Consider the following 25,768-nt stretch of genomic DNA (forward strand, 5'->3'; position numbering starts at 1 on the left):
AATTCAAACCTCGGCTGCCAAAAAAACAGCTCTACTCAAGAAAGTTCAAGTTCATGAGGAAGAGACAGGGACTTTTGAGCTACCCTCTTTGAGGAAAGCCACCCCAATCACAAAGCAAGAAGAAGAGCAAGAGCTGGAAATGATCAAACTGAAGAAGATTCCAATTGTTCCACCCAAAGTGACAGAGAAGGAGCAGGAGTCTCAGAAAGCTATCAGGACCACACAAATAGATGTGGTTGAGATGGTGCATGAAGAACAGACAGCAAAAGTTGATGAAGATATTGAACATCAATGGAGCAAACAGAAAGATATTCCAAAAGATAAATCAGATGAAACTATTTCCTGGGAAAAAATTCCCAAAGTTCCACTGGAAGAGGAACCAGCCCATCCTGAAGCTGCCTTGAAAAAAATAAAAAGACTGCCTTTAGATGAAAAAGAACCAGAAGTTGTCAAACTAAAACCCTTTGAGAAGCCGGTTAAAGTGACGGACGTACCTGAGAAGAAAGATACAGAAGAGGCCAAAGCACTTGCAAAGGTAAAGAAGACACCAACTCAGCAGCCGGATGCAGAGTCTGTCACGCTTAAGCCCTTTTCAGTCCCTTCAAAAGAAGTTGCCAAGCCTGAAAAGAAGATTGCAGAGGTCAAAGACAAGAAACCAACTGAAGACCTTAGTCAGATTTCTCAAGCAGAGGAGAAGCCAGAGATGTTAAAGGAGGCTGAACCAGTTCCAGGGAAGAAGATTGATTCCCAAGTTCCAGTGAAGAAAGCAGACGAAGTTATTGAGGAGCCCAAACCTCTGAAAAAGAAGAAGACAGTCACACCAAAGAAAGACCAAAAAGAAGAGGTAGCTTTGACACCTTTGGAGCAACTCAAAAAGATCCAACTAAAAAAGACACCATCACCAAAAGTTGACAATCTTAAACAAGCTGAAAGGAAGCTGAGTATGGACCTCAAAAAGACTCTTAAAACAGCTTCACCTAAGGACTCTATGGAAGCCATTAAAAAAGATAAGGTAACCAAAAAGCCATTGCGGAAGGATCAAGAACCAGCAAAGCCTCCAAAAGAAAAAATTCCTCTTATGAAAGAAGTTTCTCCTGGAGCAGTAGAGATAAAGAAAGTAGCCACACAGCCAGAAGAGGAGGTGTCCGAGCAGGACTTTAGGGTGGAAAAAGAGGCAGAGCCGGTGGAGGAAGAGGCCTGGGGCTGGGAACTCGTTCCTCAGGAAAAGGCTGAAGACTGGGAAGGTGAAGTGGAAGAGGGCGCTCTGGAGGTTCCAGGGGTGGCCAAGAGAGGTGAGACGATGGAGGCGGGACATTTGGGAAGAGCCACCATTCATGCACGGAATAATCTTAATTCATTGCCATGGTTGTGCCTCCATCCCTCATACTGCTCACACGCCATACGTATGTTTTCTTCATGGTGATCCTCACAACACTCTTCATGCTGCAATGACATTCCTGTGTGTCAAACATATTCTTGTGACTTGTGTCACATTTCCATTTCCATTTGTGTTGGGTCATCAATGTCATGTCCTAATGATACATTCTTCATTTTGTGAATTTCATATTCACCATCACGCTAAATTGTCCAATTCGGGTCAGTCATTTAAATTTATGTTCTGTGCTACAAGCTCATGTCAAGTGTTTCTAAACAGAGGGACAACCAGCTGAAGAAGCAGGACGAGGAAGGGGCCGAGGTATCAAACGTGAGTATTTTTGTTGCTGACATTTTTTCAGAGAAATGGGCCTTTTCTAAAGGTATCTTTTCCTCTTTGTCTTTGATTTGTTGTTTTAGTCAAGAAAACACCATCGCCAGGTGAAGGCAGGGGTCGGGGCCTCAGGCCTGCTGGAAGAGGACCTACACCTCCAGAGGAACCTTTTGGTGGATTCAAGCTGAAAGCCGTCCCGTTGAAGTTCATCAAGAAGCTTCAGGACATCGTTCTGCAAGAGGCTGAGTCTATCGGATCGTCAGCTTTGTTCGAGTGCCTAGTCTCGCCGTCTACTGCTGTCACATCATGGATGAAAGATGGCAACAACCTGCGCGAGAGCCCCAAGTACAAGTTTACATCTGATGGCAAAGATCGCAAGATGAACATCGTTGACGTCCAGCTGTCAGACACCGGAGAATACACCTGTGTCGCCAAGAACGCTGGCAAGGAAGTCACCTGCACCGCCAAGCTAATTGTTGAAGGTGCATACTGTAGTTCCTCCTCTCATATTCTGTTGAACTTTTCCTGTAATGATATTTTAGGACTTGTAAAGGCTCGAAGCAGAATCTGTCAGGACCTCAAATGTATCTGTTGCTGTCTCTAGAGCTTCCTGTGAAATGGATCAATGAATTGGAGCCAGAGACTTCCGCTGTAAAGACACAGCCGCTCTACTTGACCTGCGAGTTGAACAAAGAAAGAGACGTGGTCTGGAAGAAGAATGGTGAGGTCGTTAAGAAAGAAGCTAACAAGATCCAGATCAACATTATAGGAATGCAGCATGGAATAACAATCCAGAACTGCATTGAAAACGACGCTGGTACATACTCATGTGAAGTGGCAAATCAGGAGGAACTAAAGACGTCAACAAATGTGAAAGTGACTGGTGAGGGTTTTAATTTCTATCATGAACTGAGCTGCTAAGCATAAATGATGACATCTAACAAAACAACAAAGTCTCACCTAGTTATATTGTTTTCCACTTCTAATGAAAGGGGCAGGAAACAATTCAACCTACCTTGTTCTTTTTTGATTTTTATACTCACAATGATGTGTTACAATCTAAATTTGTCATCTGGATCAAACAGAGATCATCAAAGATTGGATTGTGAAGCCTCTGAGGGATCAGCATGTAAAACCGAAGGCCAACGCCATATTTAAATGCCAGCTGTTCAAGGACACACCCAACTGGAAGTGGCGAAAAGGAGAGAACGATCTGGCTCCCTCTGACAAGGTGGACATCAAGCAAGACGGAAAGGATTTGGAACTGACCATAAAGAACTGCCAGCCTGATGACGTGTCCGAATACTCCGTGGAGGTGGAGGGGCGTGTTTACAAAGCCAAACTGACGCTAGGAGGTTCGGGTCTTGTTTGCGTTATATGCCATTTTGTTTTGTGCTTAATTTTATAACTTGCCTTCTTTCAGAGCGTGAGGCAGAGATCCTGAAGCCTCTGGCTAGCGTAGAAGTGATGGAGAAGGAAGATGCTTCGTTTGAGACGGAAATATCTGAGGAAGATGTTCCAGGAGAGTGGAAGCTCAAAGGGGAGCTTCTGACAAGATCCCCAGTAAGACTATTTAGATTATTTTCTCTTCTGAACACTGATCTGTATATGCTTACTCTAACAATTTTCTTTCCTCAGACTTGCGAAATCCAAACTGAGCGTGGCATACGCAGGATCACGCTGAAAAATTGCCAACTGGACCAGGCTGGTGAAGTGTCCTACCAGGCATTGAACGCTTTAACAAGCGCAGTGCTCACTGTTAAAGGTAAGCAGGTACTAATGGAATCTTGGATGGAAGCCGCTGCCATTCGTTGTCTTTTTAAAGCACAAGCTGTACAATTAAAGGAGTAAAGTCCACCAGGAATGCAATAAAATGAGACGTGTGGATTTTAGGTCTTTATCGATAGGCCGCTCAAAACCAGGGAGGACAATGAAAGTGGCATTACTGCACAGATCCCTATTTTTATTTCCCGTATTATGTTGTTTACCTGTGTCTGTTTACAGTTTAGTCTGCTTCTGTCCAGCCATATGTGATGGTTTAATTTGGTTTGGTGTTAAATGTTGTGTTTAGACTACAAACAGTGGCCAGTTAAGTTCTAGAATTATTTTAATATGTTTTAGAGGACAATCTTTTATCTTGATTTCATTATCATGTGTTGATGTTTTATTCCTCTGTACATCTGTTGGGAGCTGCGAAACTGGCCGCTTTAGACTGTTGTGTGCTGACGTTTCCACTTGTGTCATCTTCTGACCTTCTTCTTCTGACCTTCTTCAGAAATCCCAATGGACTTTGTTGTCCCACTGAAGGACGTTAGTGTACCTGAAAAGAAACAGGCTAAATTTGAATGCACCATCACAAAGGATGTTTCTAAGGTTATTTGGTACAGAGGTAGTGACATCATCACACCAAATGGAAAATATGTCATAATCATTGATGGAAAGAAGCATATGCTTGGCATAAACTGTTGTGAGTTTGAAGACGAGGACGAGTACAAGATTGAGATTTTGGGTAAAACGTCCACGGCACGTCTCACAGTGGAAGGTAAGTGCAAGGTGGTCGTGTTGGTGTGTCGCTTATGCCCTGGGTTATACTAACTTCTATGACCATGCGATTGTAGGTATCAGGCTCAAACTGATTTCACCATTAAAGGACCAAACGGTGAAGGAGGGCAGCACAGTTCACTTTGAACTGGAACTCTCTCATGAAAATATTCCCGTCACCTGGTTCAGGAATGACGTCAAAGTCCATCCGAGCAGAACAGTGCTGAAGCATGTCAATGGGACGCGACATGTGCTAGAAATAAAGGACGTGACCCTGGATGACACTTGCCAGATCAAGGCTGAGGCTAAAGGGGTTTTGACCATGGCCAATTTAACAGTCATAGGTAACATTTTGTCCATGCAGCCCCCATGTATCTGCTCCTTCTTCTGTCTGGACTGAGTTCCATGTGGTTTTGCGTTACAAATGTCTTTCAAATTGTCCCCTTCCAGAGGGAGATGCATACTTCACAGTCAAGTTGCAGGACTACACTGCAGTGGAAAAAGACCAAGTGCTTTTAGAGTGTGAGCTCAACAGAGATGTCCCAGTTATGTGGTACCATAATGAAACCGAAATTAAAGCCTCTAAGATGGTGGTCATTAAGGCAGAGGGCAAACACAGATCACTTGTCTTAGGAAAAGTTGAAGACAACGATAAAGGACAGTATGTGTGTGACTGTGGAACGGACAAAACAACAGCAACGCTTCACATTGAAGGTAAAGATGCAGTTAGTTGATTATTATCAACTGCCCATCATAACTCATAACCCTCCGCCACTCTCCATCATCTCATCTGCTGTTATTACACAGCTCTTGCGCTATTCCATAACGTTCTACTTCATAATGCCACCTCTGCTCTTGCGCTTTTCTATCAGGTTCCACCTCATAATACCACCACTGCTTTTGCACTTTCCTATCATGCTCTACCTCATACCTTTACCTCAGCTCTTGTGCTTCCCCAACAGGCTCCACTCTATAACGGCACTTAAGCTCTTGCGCTTTTTCATCATGTTCCACCTCAGCTCTTACGCTTACCCAACAGGCTCCACCTTGTAACATTACCACATCTCTTGTGCGTCCTCATTAGACTTTTACTCGTAACTCCACCTCTTGCCTCTTCACTTTTAAAACATGCTCTAATTACCCCGTCTTCTGACCATTTTCATCTTTCCCCTCACCATCGTCTTGCCACCTAGTGCTGTTGCGTGTCACTGCTTTGTGTGACTTTGTCAATAAGCTGTCACCTCTGTTCAACACCAGCACGCCACATCCGAGTGCTGCGGCCGATGTATGGTGTGGAGCTGTTTGAAGGCGAGACAGCTCGCTTCGAGGTCAAGCTGAGTGAAGATGACGTACATGGCCAGTGGAAACTTGGTGGCCAAGTCCTCAGTCTATCTCCCGTATGTGTTCTGTAGATCTCCTCTTGTGTGTACAAGTGCATTGTTAGTGGATAGGAGTGAAATTGTTATTATTTGACCCTGACCATGGTACTGAGACGCTGAAGTGTGCTCGCATCTGCAGGATGTAGAGATAGTGGAGGATGGGGCCAAGCACACGCTGGTGTTGTACAACTGCAAAGTTCCGCAAACAGGCCAGGTGGAATTTAGCGCCGCCAATGCCAAATGTTCGGCCAACTTGAAAGTGAAGGGTGAGCGTCCGCATCTGCTCTGACAAGCTTCTTGAAACTGCGCCCTTGTCATGGCATTAATTAAGCTGCAATCTAAATGTGTCATCTGGATCAAACAGAGATCATCAAAGATTGGATTATGAAGCCTCTTAACGACCAGCACGTGAAACCAAAAGCCAACGCCACATTTAAATGCCAGCTGTATAGGGACACACCCAACTGGAAGTGGCTAAAAGGAGATAAAGAACTGGTTCCTTCTGACAAGGTGGAAATCAAGAAGGACGGGAAGGATCTGGAATTGACCATCAAGAACTGCCAGCCAGATGATGTGTCCGAATACTCTGTGGAGGTGGAGGGGCGCGTCTACACAGCCAAACTAACACTTGGAGGTTTGGGTCTTATTTGCGTTATATGCCATTTTGTTCCGTGCTTCACATTAGAACGTACCTTCTCTCAGAGCGCGAGGCGGAGATCCTGAAGCCTCTAGCTAACGTGGAAGTGATGGAGAAGGAAGATGCTATGTTTGAGACAGAAATATCTGAGGAAGATGTTTTGGGAGAGTGGAAGCTCAAAGGGGAGCTTCTGACAAGATCCCCAGTAAGATCATTTGGATTATTTTCCTCTTCTGTACACTGATCTGTATCGCTTCATGCCTACTGAAACTATTTTCATTCTTTAGACTTGCGAAATCCAAACTGAGCGTGGCATACGCAGAATCAGGCTGAAAAATTGCCGACTGCACCAGGCGGGTGACGTGTCCTACCAGGCATTGAACGCTTTAACAAGCGCATTGCTTATTGTTAAAGGTAAGCAAGTAGTAGTGGAATCTTGGATGGAAGCAGCTGCCATTCGTTGTCGTCTTAAGCACAAGTTGTACGCATAAAATCCACCAAGAATCCAATAAAGAATTGAGGCATGTGTGTGCTTTAGATCTTTATTGATAGGCCGCTCAAACCAAGGAAGGACAATGAAAATGTGATGACCACACCAATCCCTGTGATATCACAATTAGTTTGTGTACTAGTGTCTATTGACAGTGTAGTCTACTTCTGTCCATCCATAATTGAACCATCTTTAGTTTGGTGTTTGATTTTTACAGTACATACAGTGGCCAGTTTGTCAGCAGCACATTGTGAGTTCAAGGATTAATTTGAATATTTCACAACAATCTTTCATCTTGATTTCGTCATCATATGTTGATGTTTTTCTTTCTCTGTACATTTCTTTGGAGCAGCTAAATTGGCTGCTGTAGACTGCTGTTTTACTAATGTGTGTTGACGCATCTACCTGTGTGACCTTCTGACCTTCTTTAGAAATCCCAATGGACTTTGTTGTCCCACTGAAAGACGTTAGTGTACCTGAAAAGAAACAGGCTAAATTTGAATGCACCATCACAAAGGATGTTTCTAAGGTTATCTGGTACAGAGGCAATGACATCATCACACCGGATGCAAAATATGTCATAATCATTGATGGAAAGAAGCACATGCTTGTCATAAACTGTTGTGAGTTTGAAGACGAGGACGAGTACAAGATTGAGGTTTTGGGTAAAGCGTCCACGGCACGTCTCACAGTGGAGGGTAAGTGCTGGGTGGTCGTGTTGATGTGTCGCTTGTGCTCTGAGTTGTACTAACTTCTATGACCATGCGGTTGTAGGTATCAGGCTCAAACTGATTTCGCCATTAAAGGACCAAACCGTGAAAGAGGGCAAGACAGTTCACTTTGAACTGGAGCTGTCACATGAAAATATCCCAGTCACCTGGTTCAGGAACGACGTTGAAGTCCATCCTAGCAGAACTGTGCTGATGCATGTTGATGGGATGCGACATGTGCTAGAAATAAAGGAGGTGACCCTGGATGACACTTGTCAGGTCAAGGCTGAGGCTAAAGGAATTTTGACCAGGGCCAAATTAACAGTCCTAGGTAACATTTTGTCCTTTCAGCCCCCATGTATCTGCTCCTTCTTCTGTCTGGACCAAGTTCTGCATTGTTTTTGGCAGTGTTCCTTGTGGTTTTGCGTTATAAATGTCTTTGAAACTGTTCCCTTCCAGAGGGAGATGCATACTTTACAATCAAGCTGCAGGACTACACTGCAGTGGAAAAAGACCAGGTGCTCTTAGAGTGTGAGCTCAACAAAGATGTCTCCGTTATATGGTACCATAATGAAACCGAAGTAAAGGCCTCCAAGATGGTGGCTATTAAGGCAGAAGGCAAACAGAGATCACTTGTCATTTCAAAAGTTGCAAACAACAATAAAGGGCAGTATGTGTGTGACTGTAAAACAGACAAGACGACAGCAACGCTTCAAATTGAAGGTAAAAATGCAGTTTGTTGATTATCATCAACTGCCCACCATCACCTATCACCCACCGCCACCCTCCATCATCTCATCTTCTGTTATTACGCCGCTCTTGCGCTCCTTCATCAGGCTCAATCTTATCATGCCATCACTGCTTTTGCACTACGCCATCATGCTCTACCTCATAACTTCCCCTCAGCTCTTGTGCTTCCCCAACAGGCTGCACTTTATAATAGCACCTTACCTCTTGCGCTTTTTCATCATGTTCCATCTCATTTGGCCATAGCAGATCCTACGCTTTCTCTACAGGCTCCACTTTATAATGCTACCACAGTTCTTTTGTTTCTTCATTAGACTCTTACTCGTAACACCGCTTCTTGCTTCTTCACTTTTGAAACATGCTGTAATCACCCCGTCCTCCATTCATTTTCATCTTTCCCTTCACCATCGCCACCTAGTGCTGTTGCCTCTCATTGTTGGGTGTGACTTTGTCAATAAGCTGTCGTCTGTCTTCAACACCAGCACGACACATCCGAGTGCTGCGGCCAATGTATGGTGTGGAGCTGTTTGAAGGCGAGACGGCTCGCTTTGAGGTCAAGCTGAGTGAAGACGATGTACACAGCCAGTGGAAACTCGGCGGCCAAGTCCTCAGTCTATCTCCTGTATGTGTTCTGTAGATCTTCTCTTGTGTGTGTGCATGTACATAGTTAGTGGGTAGGAGTGAAATGGTTATTATTTGACTCTGACCATGGTACTGAGACACTGAAGTGTGCTGGTATCTGCAGGATGTTGAGATTGTGGAGGATGGGGCCAAACACACGCTGGTGTTGTACAACTGCAAAGTGCCACAGACAGGCGAGGTGGAATTTAGCGCCGCCAACGCCAAGTGTTCGGCCAACTTGAAAGTGAAGGGTGAGCGTCCGCATCTGCTCTAATGAGCTTCTTGAAACTGCGTCCCCGTTATGGCATTAATTGTGCTGCCATCTAAATGTGTCATCTGGATCAAACAGAAATAATCAAAGATTGGATTATGAAGCCTCTAAACGACCAGCACGTCAAACCAAAGGCCAACGCCACATTTAAATGCCAGCTGTATAGGGACACACCCAACTGGAAGTGGCTAAAAGGAGATAAGGAGCTGGTTCCTTCTGACAAGGTGGAAATCAAGAAGGACGGGAAGGATCTGGCGCTGACCATCAAAAACTGCCAGCCAGATGATGTGTCCGAATACTCTGTGGAGGTGGAAGGGCGCGTCTACACAGCCAAACTGACGCTTGGAGGTTTGGGTCTTATTTGCGTTATATGCCATTTTGTTCCGTGCTTCACATTAGAACGTACCTTCTCTCAGAGCGCGAGACGGAGATCCTAAAGCCTCTGGGTAACGTGGAAGTGATGGAGAAGGAAGATGCTATGTTTGAGACAGAAATATCTGAGGAAGATGTTCCAGGAGAGTGGAAGCTCAAAGGGGAGCTTCTGAAAAGATCTCCAGTAAGATTCATCTTTTCTCTCCTGAACACTGATCTGTATAGCTTTATACCTTCTGTCATCATTTTCATTCCTCAGACTTGCGAAATCCAAACTGAGCGTGGCATACGCAGGATCACGCTGAAAAATTGCCAACTGGACCAGGCGGGAGAAGTGTCCTACCAGGCGTTGAACGCTTTAACAAGCGCAATGCTCATTGTTAAAGGTAAGCAGGTACTAGTGGAATCTTGGATGGAAGCAGCTGCCATTCATTGTCGTTTTAAGCACAAGCTGTATGCAAAAAGGAGGACGAATAAGGTCCACCAGGAATCCAATAAAGAATTGATTCTTGTGTGGACTTTAGATCTTTATTAATAGGTCGCTATAAGGAGGGGAGAGCATTAAAAATGTCCTGACCACTCTTATCCCTGTCTCTGTACAGCCACATTTGAACCATTTTTGGTTCGCTGTTTGTTTTTTGCAGCATATTTAGTAGGCAGCACATTGTGAGCTCTGGGATTATTATTTTTTTTGTTTTCGGGGACAATCTTTCATCTTGATCTCATCATTAAGTGTTGATGTTCTTCTTCCTCTGTACATGTGTTTGGACGCTGTACACTATTGTTTTACTATTGTGTTGACATGTCCATCTGTGTCACCTTTTGACTTTCTTCAGAAATCCCAATGGACTTTGTTGTCCCACTGAAAGATGTTAGTGTACCTGAAAAGAAACAGGCTAAATTTGAATGCACCATCACAAAGGATGTTTCTAAGGTTATCTGGTACAGAGGCAGTGACATCATCACACCGGATGCAAAATATGACATAATCGATGATGGAAAGAAGCACATACTCGTCATAAACTGTTGTGAGTTTGACGACGAGGACGAGTACAAGATTGAGGTTTTGGGTAAAGTGTCCACGGCCCGTCTTACAGTAGAGGGTAAGCGCTAGGTGGTCATGTTGATGTGTCGCGTGTGCTCTGGGTTGTACTAACTACTACCATCATGCGGTTATAGGTATCAGACTCAAAGTGATTTCGCCATTAAAGGACAAAACGGTGAAGGAGGGCAGCACAGTTCACTTTGAACTGGAGCTGTCTCATGAAAATATCCCTGTCACCTGGTTCAAGAGCGACGTTAAAGTCCATCCTAGCAGAACTGTGCTCAAGCATGTTGATGGGACGCGACATGTGCTAGAAATAAAGGAGGTGACCCTGGATGACACTTGCCAGATCAAGGCTGAGGCTAAAGGGATTTTGACCATGGCCAACTTAACAGTCATAGGTAACATTTTGTCCTTTAAGCCCCCATGTATCTGTGCCTTCTTCTGTCTCGAATGAGTTCTGCATCGTGTTTGGTTGAGTTCCTTGTGGTTTTGCATTATAAATGTCTTTGAAACTGCTCCCTTCCAGAGGGAGATGCATACTTTACGGTCAAGCTACAAGACTACACTGCAGTGGAAAAAGACAAGGTGCTTTTGGAGTGTGAGCTCAACAGAGATGTCCCGGTTATGTGGTACCACAATGAAACCGAGTTGAAGGCCTCCAAGATGGTAGCCATTAAGGTGGAAGGCAAACGCAGATCACTTGTCATCCGTAAAGTTGCGGACAACGATAAAGGACAGTATGTGTGTGACTGTGGAACAGACAAGACGACAGCAACACTTCACATTGAAGGTAAAGATGCAGATTGTTGATTATTATCAACTGCCCAGCATCACCCAGCACCACCCATCAACCCCCTGCCACCCTCCATCATCTCATCTTTTGTTATTACGCAGCTCTTGCGCTTTTTAATAAGATTTCATCTTATATCATCACCTCGGCATTTCCACTTTTCCATTGGGTTCCACCTCATAACGCCATCCCCGCTCTGCACTTTCTCATCATGCTGCAGCTCATAACTTCACTTTAGCGCTTGTGCTTCCCCAACAGGCTTCACTTTATTACGCCACCTCAGCTCTTGCGTATTTCCATCAGGCTTCACCTTATAACGCTGCCACAGCTCTTGTGGTTCCTCATTAGTCCCTACCTCTGAACACCACCTCTCGCCTCTTCACTTTTGAAACATGCTCTAATCATCCCATCTTCCATCCATTTTAATCTTTCCCTTCACCATCGTCTTGCCACCTATTGCTGTTGCACATCACTGTTGTGTGCTACTTCATCAATAAGCTGTCACCTCTTTTCAACGCTAGCTCGCCACATCCGAGTGCTTCGGCCAGTGTATGGTGTGGAGCTGTTTGAAGGCGAGACGGCTCGCTTCGAGGTCGAGCTGAGTGAAGATGATGTACACAGCCAGTGGAAACTGGGCGGCCAAGTCCTGAGCCAATCTCCTGTATGTGTTCTGTAGATCTCCTCTTGAGTGTGTGCATGTGCATTGTTAGTGGGTAGGAGTGAAAAGTCTGTTATTTGATCCTGACCATGGTACTGAGACGCTAAAATGTTCTGGCATCTGCAGGATGTTGAGATAGTGGAGGATGGGGCCAAGCACACACTGGTGTTGTACAATTGTAAAGTGCCACAGACAGGCGAGGTGGCCTTTAGCGCCGCAAACGCCAAATGTTCGGCCAACTTGAAAGTGAAGGGTGAGCGCCGACATCTGCTCTGACGAGCTTCCCGAAACCTCACCCTTATTTCCACTTTAATTGTTTTTGTGAATCAACAGAGCTTCCCATTACGTTCCTCACCCCGTTGGCCGACGTTCATGTCTTTGAAAAGGATGAAGCAAAGTTTGAGGTGGAAATTTCCAGAGAACCCAAAAATTTCCGCTGGCTCAAGGGTTCTCAAACACTGTCAAACGACGACAAGTATCAGCTTCTGCAAGATGGCAGGAAATACGCTCTTATTTTACAATCTGCCAGATATGATGACGAAGCCAAATACACATTTGAGGCAGAAGACAATAGAACATCAGGAAGGCTGATCATTGAAGGTACTAGACATCGCCATAGGTGGACATGTAGTGGCGGAATTCGAATGAGATGTATTTGCTTTGTGCCTTTCAAATAATATAAGCCTTATTTCCCAGGGTTAAAAATCACGTTATGCCACTTAGATGACACTGCGCATTCATTCAGCTCATTAAAGAAATACTAGGAAGAGAACCATGTGCACAGGTCTGATCTTGAGCATCTCCAGGGCGATGATGGGAGGTTCTAATATTCTTTGGTGCCTACACTCACTTTGGCTGATGAAATCTGATTGATGCAGCCGGTTCTCCAGTCAGACATGTGCATGGACACTAAATAGACACAACTAAAGGCAACATTTCTGTCCATTCTTTCAGAAGAGAGACTCAGTGACATCAGAGGTTGTTGATGTTGGACCTGAGAAATCTGGTCTCAGGCTCCATGTAGCTTATATGAGATTTGTGGATTTTGCACCACCATCAGAACAACTGTGCCAACATTTTTAGTTATAGATAAAGAGCCGTTGATGGCTCGTACAGGCTTCTTCTGGCATTGGCAAATATTACGGAGCAAGTGTGTGCTCACATCACTTTGAGTTGAATGTACAAAGTATCAACATTATTTCTGTCCGTCAGGTGTTCGTCTCGAGTTTCTCAAACCCATCAAGGACGTGACCGTGAAGGAGCGCGAAACGGCCGTGTTCAGTGTGGAACTTTCTCATGAAAATGTCCCCGTGGTTTGGTACAAAAATGGTGTGCGCCTACATCCCAGCAAGGTGGTGCACATGTCTGAGGATGGTCGAGTCCACAAATTAACCTTCAAGGAGGTCACAATCGACGACACTTCAATGATCAAGGTGGAAGCCATGGACAAGTTGGCAGAGGCTATGCTCACTGTGCTTGGTTAGTTTCTTGAATTGTACACAGGCCTCTTGCTTTAAGACACACAGAAAATGTCATGTTACTGTTCGTTAAACTGAACTTCCTCTTGCAGAGGGCGACCTCTATTTCACGCAGAAGCTCCAGAACTTTACGGCTATAGAAAAGGATGAGGTGGTTCTGTCCTGTGAGCTGAGCAAGGCCATCGGAGAGGTTCGCTGGTTCAAGGACGGTAAAGAAATCTTTGCCTCCAAAAACCTTCTGGTCCAGTCAGATGGCAGGAAGCGTATGCTAGTCATCAAGAAGGCAGCCAAAAGCGATATGGGAGCCTTCACCTGCGATTGTGGCACCGACAAAACCACAGCCCAGCTCAACATTGAAGGTAATACTTGCTGAAACCCCGGCCCATTCAGGAATGCGGGACTGCCCACTGCTGATGTTCCGCCTCTGTCCACTCCTATCTTTTGTCTCTGTTGGCATGGTTTTAGTTGGAAACATCTTTTTTGCAAAAAATATATATAAAAAGAACTCTGCAGAATCAACTGCCCTTACATGTCACAAAACATCAGACGTGTCATGTGTCATGTCTCGACAGAACAGGACACTTGTATCACAGTCTATTTCATTATATATGAGCACATTTTTACAACATAAGGACTGCCTCTATCGTTGATAAGCAAATAATGAAACGATCACAAGTAAAAAATATAGTTTTCTTTTGTATAAGGTTGGTTTATTGTGCAGAGTTCCTGTGTCTTGTTTCGCACAAATTAAGTCGCTCTGAATGAGAGGGACCGCTACTCGCCTCGACGTCTCGTCTCCACAATGTCTCCATGACTGTTACTGATGTCTTCACAATGTCTCCATGACATTGATGGGCCAGATAGAGTGAATCTGACGTGGGACATCACGGCATCACCTTGAAGTAGGGCCCAAGGGAGGTTGCTGTGATGTCCCACCAGGTTTAGCCTGTAATAGCCACAGGGGATATACCCCTATAGACCACCTGTGTGGTATAAGGGTTAGGAAGTAAAAGAGGTGGCTGGAAATCGGAAGTCTGGGCTCGATAGACATGAGACATCTGCTCCAGCCACCTGGATCCAATATTTTCACAATCCGACCATCACTGATGTTTTCACAATGTCTCCAAAGACTTGCCACAGCCACAGACTTTTTGTTCTCCCGTCTGCTTCACTTTGTGTTTGTATGTCACTAATGTGTTATTTTCACTTGTCGCAGAGCGCGACATCAAGGTCATGCGCCCGCTGTACAGCGTGGAGGTGAACGAGACGGAGACGGCCAAGTTTGAAACCGAGATATCCGAGGAGGACCTTCATGCCACCTGGAAGCTGAAGGGGGAGACCCTCCATTCCTCTCCTGTAAGATTGCTCGTAAAGACGTGTTGCCCATCTTTGTGAGCGTGTGTTCTGATGACGTCCATGTCTGTTGTCCTTCAGGATGTGGAGATCAAGGTTGAAGGAGTGAAACACACATTGATTTTGTTCAACTGCCGCAAAGACATGGCCGGAACTGTGGAGTTCTCGGCAGCCAATGCCAAGTCTTCGGCTCAGCTCAGGGTCAAAGGTGACAGAACATTTTTTACTTAGATAGCCATGTCATAAACATGCAATTAGATGCAGCTGAAATGTATTAACCTTGCACAATGGACAATAGCATTGTGGTGTCTTTTTTTGTTATTGCTACACTGTACAATTGTATAAAGCCTGAGTGTTAATGGACATGATATAATGAACAGGCTTAGAGATTTAAATTCAAGTCCCTCTGCCAACCCCTCACTCCCGCCCCTCCCCTCCCATCATCAGTAATGACAGACTGTCCACAGGACTGTGGGTAAGTCAGGGAGGTGGGGGTAACACATTCTCCTTTTCTCGGAAGTTTGGCAGCAGGTGATTGACATGAGCAGACTGCCCCTCCTTAACCACGTGCTCTCTGGCTCTCAGCCAATCAGAGTTGGTGGTTATTTTAAAAATGGCATGCCTTATCGAGAACAGGTTTGAAGTGATTGGCAGGACGAGGACGCGACCCAGGTTGTATGCTAATGAGCTGGCCCCCAGAGCCAATTGTCAGGGTGGTCAGTTTTAGTTGTCCCACGGGCTTCAAGCAGCCTTGACACCTCGCCGCCATGAGGACTGGGCCCTGAGGATTATCCACTTTTATCTGGGAATATTTGGGGTCTTTGGACCCATTGAGGGCGGGACTCTAACCATGTCTTCTCCCGAATCCAAAGCCCGGGTGATCAGCCTGACGCGGCCTCTGACGGACGTGACCGTGACCGCCGGGGAGACCGCCACCTTCGAAGGCGAGCTGTCGTACAAAGACATCCCTGTCGAGTGGTTCCTGGAGGGTACCAAGCTCGAGTCTAGTGACAGAGTAAGTGTCTCATCGCCTTGTTTTCTTTCACTTCCTGTTTCCACAATACGCTGCCTGTGCAGCTCCGCGAGGCTCCTTTGGCAGAGCCTCGTCTGCATATAAGGTTTTGCTAGCTGGGAGTGCTCGATTCTGTCTTGCAAGCAGGTTTCTGCTTCTATTTTTAACAGTTGCTGGAGGTGGCAGCAGCCCAGCAGGTGGCCGTTAGGTAACAGGGCTGTCAAACTTTCTCACAACAGGTTTTTAATTGCTGTCATGTTCCGATGAAAAATGAACCCATATGGAATTCGTTTATTGCAGGTCACGTGACCTGTGAGTGTGTATACCGTCTTAGGTGTTATGTTACGATGCTAAAATCTGAGCAAACAAACTTGGGATTGAAAGTGTACGTTTCATGTACTGGCATTTTTGTATACAGTGTGAAGACTGTAAACAAGAAGTGAGTGTGGTGAGCACAGGTTCAGAGGTCATATGCGTTAATTTAGGGGAAGGAAAGCAACTGCTGGACCACTTCAGCTGTCACAACTCAGCTGACTCTTTGTAGAGTGGTAGAGTGGCCGTGCCAGCAACTTGAGGGTTCCTGGTTCGATCCTCGCTTTTGCCATCCTAGTGTCTCCCGTTGTGTCCTTGAGCAAGACAGTTTACCCACCTTCTCCCAGTGCCACCCACACTGGTTTAAATGTAGCTCAAAGATGTAGATAATGGGATTCACTATGTAAAGCGTTTTGAGTCTCCAGAGAAAAGCGCTATTTAAATATGATTCACATCTTTATTTTCTTTCATCCTTATACAACCTGTAAGGCAGGGCTATTCCACTGGTGACTGGGGGGCCAAATCCAGCCCGGGAATGACACCATACCGGCCCCCCAGTTCAGTTCAAAACTTGGGAGACAAATATTTTTTCACTAAATTCCTGAAAACGTCAGCGTGCTCCTGTTGTAAAGAGAAACTTAGACCACTGTAAACACATTGGAACATTAGCTGTATGGCCCCCAAAACAATTCAGTTGCATATCCCTGCTGTAAGGACTCTCTGACATCAGAAATGTGTTAGATGTGCAAAATATAAGGCTAGTGCTCAGCAATTATTACAAATCCTAATTGCCATTAATCCCGTGATTTGATGTGATTGATCATTATGCTTTTTATGCATTTTTTGTGCAAGATGATTAGCTCAAAAGACGCTGAAGCCATTTCTACTGAAAATAAAATGATTGTGGATATATAGTACAGTTCATGTTACATATACTAGAAACGTTGCTGTTATATACTTTACATCTTATTACATGGGTGTTCATTACCGTATATTAGATTTCTTTATTTGTCTTTGCAGCTTATACAATTATACTTAGTTTTGTAAATCCTCCATTATAAGCATTCTAAAAATAATGATAAAAATATATATACCTGTACATATTTTATGTATGTTTGTAAAAGGGTTTTCCCTTTTACAAACATACATAAAATATGTACAGACCACTGTATTAATGTATTCCATTAATACAGTAAAACGGGGTAAAAACAAAAAAAGTACTGGTCAGGGATGCTAAATGTATTGCCTGTTAACATTACATGACACTTTTTTGTGCTCAGTACCACAGCTGTACTTTAAATTGAACCAAGAAACATTCATTTAAAAAATTTCAACAGTGGCATATATTCGAACCTCGGATTCAGGAGGAACAATGTGGTTTTCGTCCTGGTCGTGAAACTGTGGACCAGCTCTATACTCTCGGCAGGGTCCTTGAGGGTGCATGGGAGTTTGCCCAACCAGTCTACATGTGTTTTGTGGACTTGGAGAAGGCATTCGACCGTGTCCCTCGGGAAGTCCTGTGGGGAGTGCTCAGAGAGTATGGGTTATCGGACTGTCTGGTTGTGGCGGTCCGCTCCCTGTACGATCAGTGTCAGAGCTTGGTCCGCATTGCCGACAGTAAGTCGGACACGTTTCCAGTGAGGGTTGGACTCCACCAAGGCTGCCCTTTGTCACCGATTCTGTTCATAACTTTTATGGACATAATTTCTAGGCGCAGTCAGGGCGTTGAGGGGATCGGGTTTGGTGGCTGCAGGATTAGGTCTCTGCTTTTTGCAGATGACGTGGTCCTGATGGCTTCATCTGGCCAGGATCTTTAGCTCTCACTGGATCGGTTCGCAGCCGAGTGTGAAGCGACTGGGATGAGAATCAGCACCTCCAAGTCTGAGTCCATGGTTCTCGCCCGGAAAAGGGTCGAGGGCCATCTCCGGGTTGGGGAGGAGACCCTGCCCAAGTGGAGGAGTTCAAGTACCTCGGAGTCTTGTTCACGAGTGAGGGAAGAGTGGATCGGTGTGGTGTCTTCAGTAATGCGGACGCTGTATCGATCCGTTGTGGTGAAGAAGGAGCTGAGCCGGAAGGCAAAGCTCTCAATTTACCAGTCGATCTACGTTCCCATCCTCACTTATGGTTATGACCGAAAGGACAAGATCACGGGTACAAGCGGCCGAAATGAGTTTCCTCCACCGGGTGGCAGGGCTCTCCCTTAGAGATAGGGTGAGAAGCTCTGCCATCCGGGGGGAGCTCAAAATTAGGCCGCTCCTCCTCAACATCGAGAGAAGCCAGATGAGGTGGTTCGGGCATCTGGTCAGGATGCCACCCGAATGCCTCCCTAGGGAGGTGTTTAGGGCACGTCCGACAGGTAGGAGGCCACGGGGAAGACCAAGGACACGTTAGGAAGACTATGTCTCCCGGCTGGCCTGGGAACGCCTCGGGATCCCCCAGGAAGAGCTGGACGAAGTGGCTGGGGAGAGGAAAGTCTGGGCTTCCCTGCTTAGGCTGCTGCCCCCGCGACCCGACCTCGGATAAGCGGAAGAAGATGGATGGATGGGATGGGCTTACAGTTTATGAACACTTCAAAAAATACAAAGTTTCAAAAACTATAAGACATGATAATTACAATTATAACAAAGGCTTGACATATCTCACTGCATTTAATGAGTTTATATCACAGATTAGTTTCACATTAAAACTTAATTGCTGACATGAATGGACTTATACACGATATTATAATTTTATAAGTTTCACCTGTCTAAAATAATGACTGAGAGAGATTCTGGTTGCAGGAAAACATACAACTTTTCTTTGACTACAATTGAACATTCACCTACCAAAAATGCTAACTTTTGACCACAAATTTTGTCGCTGCTCGATGGCATTCGTTTAGCGGCCAACGTGAACTGGGGCGAGTACTGCCCGCCTCGGAACCAGTCAGAATCTGTTTCTTGTCATTCTGATCTGAATGAAAAGGCATTAATTTATATTTTACAAATGATAACGCTATGAGGTGTTAGTTCGTACTTGTTGTATTCAGATGACGTGCTATTAAGTAAGTAAGTAAGTAAAATGTTATTTATAAACCGCTTTTCACAGATAAAATCACTAAGCGCTGTACAAAACATAGGTGAAGTAAGACAATAATTAAATTAAAGCAACAGGGACAACATCATAAAAAGGATACCAAGTGAAATAAAAATGATAGTTAAAAGGTGTATTAACTAAAAACTTTACTAAAAAGATAAGTTTTCAAATGTCAAGATCACGGAGGGACTGGTGCGAATTGTTCCAGAGTCTGGGAGCTATAGCCTGGAATGCCAGATCTCCACGGGTTTTAAAATGAGTTTTTGGGATCTTTAGAAGACCCTGGCCTGAAGACCGGAGGCTGCGCCCTGAAGAGTAGGGGCATAACAAGTCAGTGATGTACTGAGGGGCCCCACCATGCAACGCACATAAAGCCAGGACTAAAATCTTAAACTTAATGCGGAATTTGACTGGAAGCCAATGAAGACTGGATAAAATGGGGGTGATATGGGCTGTTCTGGGTGCACCGGTCAAAAGTCTGGCAGCTGCATTTTGTACCGTTTGAAGTCTTTTAAGCGTTGACTTGTTGAAAAGAGTGAAGAGAGAATTGCAATGGTCAATATGAGATGAAATGAACGTGTGAAAGATCATTTCGAGATCCAATTTTGACAGCAAATTTCTCACTTTGCAAATATTTCTGAGGTGATAAAAAACATTTGTTTGTCAGTTGACAACAGTGACCCTCCAAAGACATTGACTGATCAAACACAACCCCAAGGTTTAGCGTTACTGCTGCCTGGGATGAGATCGGAGCAGTTCAAAAAGGCGACTTTCATTTATAATTATTTCAAGCTGTGTGTTGAAATGTTTCAGCGTACTGCTCGCATGTCCTCCTCTTGATGAAATACCAGCCTTATAATTATTACAAGCAGTGCTATTGCAATCTTTTCTTGTAAAATGTTTGTGTTTGTTCCACCCGGGCACTGCCATTTTGCGATCTGACGTCACAACGCACGTTGCGTAAAGAAGTCATCACCACCTGGAAGAATCGTTAAAGCAACCATTTGAAAAAATGGCAAGCGATTCCAAGAAATTGATACACTGGGAACCGGTTCTGGAAAGTAACCGGTTTTGGATTCCGATCTCTAGTAAGGTTACTAAATTAGTGTTAATATTTGAGGGCCCCTCTGTAGTGGAAAAGTTGGGCAAAAAAGGGAAAAAAGGTTAAAAAAAAAAACCTTCCTTAGAAGATGCCTCTCATCCGAGCAGGATTTATCAGTTCATGCTCATAATAGACTTAAATTGGACAGCTCTAGTCTGGAGGGCTTGGTGCAGGATCCAAAGTATTTATATTTTACAAGAGGGACATGCCCAGACAAGTATGGTTAGGGATTATTATAATATATAAATGTAAGATTATTACTAATCATAATTGTGATGAATCAACTTTTTTGGTGAAGAATTAATCGCAATTAATCACATTTTATGCACACAAACTCAGCAGTTGTGTGCAACACTGTTGACTGATATGATACACTGTGCTCTTGCTTTAGTTTATCTATACTCCAACTCGTAGCATCCAACTCTGTCCGTGGAAGATTCCCAACGCTGTTTGGCTGCGTGAAAAGTTGCCATCAACTGTGTATTAAATTTAACTAATACTTCAGACTCTAAATACTCCAGTGATATAAAAATTCTGCTTCGCACTGGTGAGGTGCAGAACTGCTTTTTGTATCAGTCAGTACTGCAAGCGGTTAAGGAGCCAATGAGATACCTCTATAGGCTTAATATAAACTTTGCAATGCCGAAGCTTCAACTCCGCTATGTCTATGTTTGACCCCCCCCCCAGGTGGTGCTCAAGTCAGAGGGTAAGATTCACAGCGTGACTCTGCGAGACGTCCAGCTGAACGAAGCCGGAAAAGTCAGACTGACCACCAAGGACATCAAGACCGAAGCCAAACTCATTGTGAAAGGTGCCCTGACCAAGTGGAAAGATTGTTGGTGACATGATGCCACATAAATTGTGACATCACTAGTGCTTGTGGCCACATCTGCAACAGTAGGGGAACCTGTGTAACAATCAAAGAATTCATTCAAACCTGCTAACGTTAAACTCAAGGGTTTGGGGCAGGGGTGCCCAAAGTGGGGCATGTCATTTCGTTTGGCCTGCCAAAGGGTGGCTACCAAATTTAATGCATATTTATACCGACCTCTTTCGATCTGTACAATTTATGATATGGCATGTCCGCAAGGCTACACCGTGAAAAAGTCAGTAGATTTTTCTGTAAAAACCTGGCAGATCAATCGGCAGAAATTTACAGTAAAATCATCAGTGGTTCTGTAAAAACAGAACCGTAGATTTTACGATCAAAAAGTAGCAGCTCGGTCGCCAGAAATTTGCGGTGAAAATAACAGTGGTACTGTTTTTCAATTCGTAGTAATAAATTGTAAAAAAGAAAAAAGGACTGTAGATTTTTTTTGTAATAAACTGGCAGCTCAGTCACCAAAATTTGAACGTAAAACGGTTGTACAGTTTTCCAATTTACAGTTTTTTGGTATCAAAACCACTGTAAATTTTTCAGTAAAATTATGGTGACTGAGCTGCCAATATGTTTACCGTAAAATGCATGGATTTTTTTTTTTACAGACCAACTAGTTCCCATCGATTGAACCTGACAGTCTCTTCTACCTTATATTTATATGTGACGGTGTGAGGCTAAATTTCTCACTCGCAGTGCTGTTTCATGGCTGTTTGATTTGTGGACCATTGGCACATTTTTACTTTGGTCCTTGGAGACAAAACGTTTGGGCACCCCTGGTTTAGGGTTAGTGTTTGGGCCAAAGAGTGTTCAAAGTTTTCAGAATATGTTGACATATTTGCTCTTTTTCCGTGTCCAGAACCACCTGTGGAGTTCACCAAGCCTCTGGAGGACCAGACAGTGGAAGAGGAAGCCACCGCCACGCTGGAATGTGAGGTGTCCAAACAGGACGCAGAGGTGCAATGGTTCAAAGACGGACAGGAGATCCACAAGAGCAAGAAGTACGAGATGATCGTAGACGGCCACAAGAGGGCGCTGATCATCCACGGCTGCACTCTGGATGACTCGAGAACATATTCCTGTGACGCAAAACACTTCAAAACTTCCTGCTTCCTTAATGTTGAACGTAAGTCATTTTAAAAGGTCTACCCAACGAGAGATATTCTAAATCAATGGATATCAAACTTTTTTCACAGAGTACCACCTCAGAAAACACTCGGCTCTCCAAGTGCTACCATAATGTCTATCATTAAAATACAGTAGAGTAGTAAGCCTAATTATTCATTAAAAAACACTCTGAGTTTTTAGTTAACATGTATATTTAATATTGTTGGCCACTGTAACATTGCACAATGTTGGAATATAGAAAAACAAAACACTGTCCTTTAATCAAGAGTTTTTTTGGCGTACCACTAGATGGAGCCTGCGTACACTCGTGGTACACATACCAGAGTTTGAGAATGAATGTTCTAAACGAAATCAAACGGTTTCATTAGCCCTTGTCATTGGTTTACCACACCATGCTGAATAAATTCATAAAGCTGCTAACTGTGTTATATATATATATTTATGTCAACAGCTCTACATGTCGAGTTCTCCAAGCCGCTCCATGATGTCGAGGTGCGAGAGAAGGAATCCGCCAGGTTTGAGTGTGAACTGTCCAGAGAAAATGTTAAGGTGAGCTTGGCACGAAAATATACGCATGATCATCACAAGAATAGACTCCTATTCTTACAACAGTAAAACTGAAATCAACTAATTTTTAGTTAAAGTTGATATATCTCAAGATGTTTTTTCCTATTTCATGGTTAAAGTTTTAATCCTGTGAGAAAAAACTAATATCAGGAGATTCCAGTTGTGATATTATTAGAAAAATAAATCATATTTTTTTGGTATATAAATTCAGAGTGTTACAAAAAATAACATATTGGAACAATATCATAATGGTTTCAGGTCTGACCTAACGAATTCCCGCCAAGTAGGGTTATTATTAATAAATTTACTATTTTCATAGTTAGAGACTAAAAACGGTTTTGACCCTTAAAACACGTTTTTACATACATTAATTTCAGCTTTACACTGTTATGTTTCACCCAATATAGTAGACTTGTGTGTGTTTTACAGTAGATTACAGTGCTGTACTCACTGGTAGCCCAGAGGATACAGCAAGCGTCATTGTCTCTGCAGTCACCGGCCACTAAAACATGGCCACCACGTGAAAATATTTTGCCACATCCTGGGTAATTCCTCCCGAGTTATAACAAGTGCTTTTGAGTATATGCTGAAACCGCAGGTTTAAATTGTTCTTGCAAAAGTTGGTTAACTTGACAGTCGTAGCTATGACCATTAGCCGTGTAAGCATTCAATGTTTGCATTGTGTGTCCTGCGTTGTCATTGGACATCACTTACAAAGATCACTAATGTCATGTGACCCTGTTATCGATTTAGAAGATAATAATAATAATAATAGATTTTATTTGTAAAAGCACTTTACATTGAGCAAACAACCTCAAAGTGCTACAGTGCATTAGGGGGGAAAAAAAAATGAAGTGCATCCTTGAATCAACAGAGTTCATATCCACTTAGCATTGCCAGGACAACGAGTTACATCAAGTCTTGTACATTTCACTGTTGTCTTCTGATATCACTTGCATGAAAGGCTCACCAGGTGTGGTATCGGTGAAGCGGGAGTTAAAGATTCAGTGGCCTAGTACCGTAGTTAGAGTGTCCGCCCTGAGATCGGTAGGTTGTGAGTTCAAACCCCGGCCGAGTCATACCAAAGACTATAAAAATGGGACCCATTACCTCCCTGCTTGGCACTCAGCATCAAGGGTTGGAATTGGGGGTTAAATCACCAAAAATGATTCCCGGGCGCGGCACCGCTGCTGCCCACTGCTCCCCTCACCTCCCAAGGGGTGATCAAGGGGATGGGTCAAATGCAGAGGACACATTTCACCACAGCTAGTGTGTGTGTGACAATTATTGGTACTTTTAACTTAAAGATGAAGTGCATCAAAAAGTTGTTCAACTTGATTGTCACTGTGAAGATACAGTACCGCCAAGATTAGCCGCCGTGTTGTGTTGTTAACCCAGAAACAGAAGTCCCGCCAGGTGAATATCTTCATTGAAATAACATTAAATTATTAACACAGTCGGAAGGGGATTCATATACGGCCTCATTTGTTGCGGTTTACCTGGCACATGAAACGTGATTAATTGGGGGGTGCGCTATCCACTTTGGCCACCAGATGCCGGTAGAGTGTTGAGAAAATTAAAATGTGTTTTGTAGCAATTCCAACTTTCAACGCAGCGTCAATTGCTTTGTAGAGTGGCGCTTTCCATCACAGACTGCATTGCAAAATGATTAACCCCCCTTCTTCCGCTCACGCGAGATACACCCAGGAATAGGGCCATACAAATCCCTTCTCTACTGTATGTCATACAAATAACACATAATTTACTGTAACACTTAATTTAGGCCAAAATATGTAGAATGTTTAAAAAGTGTGATAAGGGACGACTTTAGTAGGAAAATACATAAAAAAACAATGTTATGGGTTCATAATATTTCAAATAAAAACAAAATTGTATATTTACCTGAACCCAATAAATGCGATTATTATGGAAATTAATTCATAATATGTATAATGTACTTGAATTTAATAAAAAATACAGGAAAGTGTCATGAAATAAAATAATACATTTATAATTTTACTAAAATAAAGTAGTAATATTTAAAAAAAAAAGTATAGCGTAGTAATAATATAGCGTCTTAATGTTATTTGCAAAAGCTTGCAATTTCATATGAGCAGTCACTATGTATTGTAATAAAGAACTGGTAATTTCAGGACAATAGAGAAATGATAAGATAATTTCAGAAGAGATATGTACATGAACTAACTTATCCTTTTGCTGCGGTCACGTCGCTTCTCACCGCTACGCTGTCCTCACCACTCTCACACAGGTGCGCTGGTGCAAGGATGGAAGTGAGATCAGAAAAGGGAAGAAGTACGAAATTATAGCTCAGGGACGCCGACACATCCTTGTTGTCCACAAGTCGGTGTTTGACGACGAGGCTGACTATGAATGTGATGCAAAGATCTGCAAGTCCTCTGGAATGCTCACTGTTATCGGTAAGAAGTGTGTTTCAAACATTTGTGAAACAATAACTACTCACAAAATTTCCAAAAAATAACACAAGCCGGTGGTCATTTCTCACAGAGGAGGAGGCCCGGTTCACCAAGAACTTGTCCAATGTGGAGGGAACCGAGACAGACAGCGTGAAGTTTATCTGCGAGGTCTCCAAACCCGACGCTGATGTCACCTGGTACAAAGGGGACCAAGAGCTGCCGGAAGGCGGCCGCTACGAGCAGATCGTCGACGGGAAGAGGCGTATCCTCCTCATTCAAGACTTGAAGATGGCTGACGCCGGAGAGTACAACTGCCGGTTGAGTCCAATCATTAGAACGTCTGGAAATCTTAAGATTAATGGTATACAAGATCCTACGTCACGATCATCACTCTCCCAAGTCATATCGAGTGTGCGTCTTGGATGTTATTTTCAAGTTCCTGATCTGAGCTCGTCTG

The 25,768-nt window shown here is 43.8% G+C and overlaps 1 protein-coding gene across 1 annotated transcript in view; it reads left to right on the forward strand.

Annotated features, from left to right (window-relative positions):
- The window catches only part of LOC133613364 (titin-like), a 206,438-nt gene that overhangs the window by 82,551 nt on the left and 98,119 nt on the right, over window positions 1-25,768 (forward strand). The window contains exons 106-144 of the mRNA XM_072914530.1: window positions 30-1,292; window positions 1,655-1,705; window positions 1,795-2,190; window positions 2,313-2,591; window positions 2,794-3,063; window positions 3,132-3,271; window positions 3,347-3,473; window positions 3,984-4,250; window positions 4,327-4,593; window positions 4,700-4,963; window positions 5,507-5,646; window positions 5,768-5,894; window positions 5,993-6,262; window positions 6,331-6,470; window positions 6,553-6,679; window positions 7,187-7,453; window positions 7,530-7,796; window positions 7,925-8,188; window positions 8,695-8,834; window positions 8,958-9,084; window positions 9,183-9,452; window positions 9,521-9,660; window positions 9,736-9,862; window positions 10,313-10,579; window positions 10,656-10,922; window positions 11,051-11,314; window positions 11,836-11,975; window positions 12,099-12,225; window positions 12,306-12,572; window positions 13,185-13,451; window positions 13,543-13,809; window positions 14,667-14,806; window positions 14,885-15,011; window positions 15,676-15,818; window positions 20,992-21,115; window positions 22,041-22,307; window positions 22,761-22,858; window positions 25,146-25,314; window positions 25,403-25,672. Of these exons, the coding sequence (XP_072770631.1) occupies window positions 30-1,292; window positions 1,655-1,705; window positions 1,795-2,190; window positions 2,313-2,591; window positions 2,794-3,063; window positions 3,132-3,271; window positions 3,347-3,473; window positions 3,984-4,250; window positions 4,327-4,593; window positions 4,700-4,963; window positions 5,507-5,646; window positions 5,768-5,894; window positions 5,993-6,262; window positions 6,331-6,470; window positions 6,553-6,679; window positions 7,187-7,453; window positions 7,530-7,796; window positions 7,925-8,188; window positions 8,695-8,834; window positions 8,958-9,084; window positions 9,183-9,452; window positions 9,521-9,660; window positions 9,736-9,862; window positions 10,313-10,579; window positions 10,656-10,922; window positions 11,051-11,314; window positions 11,836-11,975; window positions 12,099-12,225; window positions 12,306-12,572; window positions 13,185-13,451; window positions 13,543-13,809; window positions 14,667-14,806; window positions 14,885-15,011; window positions 15,676-15,818; window positions 20,992-21,115; window positions 22,041-22,307; window positions 22,761-22,858; window positions 25,146-25,314; window positions 25,403-25,672 (8,934 nt within the window). The remainder of the gene's footprint in view (window positions 1-29; window positions 1,293-1,654; window positions 1,706-1,794; window positions 2,191-2,312; window positions 2,592-2,793; window positions 3,064-3,131; window positions 3,272-3,346; window positions 3,474-3,983; window positions 4,251-4,326; window positions 4,594-4,699; window positions 4,964-5,506; window positions 5,647-5,767; window positions 5,895-5,992; window positions 6,263-6,330; window positions 6,471-6,552; window positions 6,680-7,186; window positions 7,454-7,529; window positions 7,797-7,924; window positions 8,189-8,694; window positions 8,835-8,957; window positions 9,085-9,182; window positions 9,453-9,520; window positions 9,661-9,735; window positions 9,863-10,312; window positions 10,580-10,655; window positions 10,923-11,050; window positions 11,315-11,835; window positions 11,976-12,098; window positions 12,226-12,305; window positions 12,573-13,184; window positions 13,452-13,542; window positions 13,810-14,666; window positions 14,807-14,884; window positions 15,012-15,675; window positions 15,819-20,991; window positions 21,116-22,040; window positions 22,308-22,760; window positions 22,859-25,145; window positions 25,315-25,402; window positions 25,673-25,768) is intronic.

Source organism: Nerophis lumbriciformis, linkage group LG13, assembly GCF_033978685.3.
Source record: "Nerophis lumbriciformis linkage group LG13, RoL_Nlum_v2.1, whole genome shotgun sequence".
Taxonomy (NCBI): Eukaryota; Metazoa; Chordata; class Actinopteri; order Syngnathiformes; family Syngnathidae; genus Nerophis; species Nerophis lumbriciformis.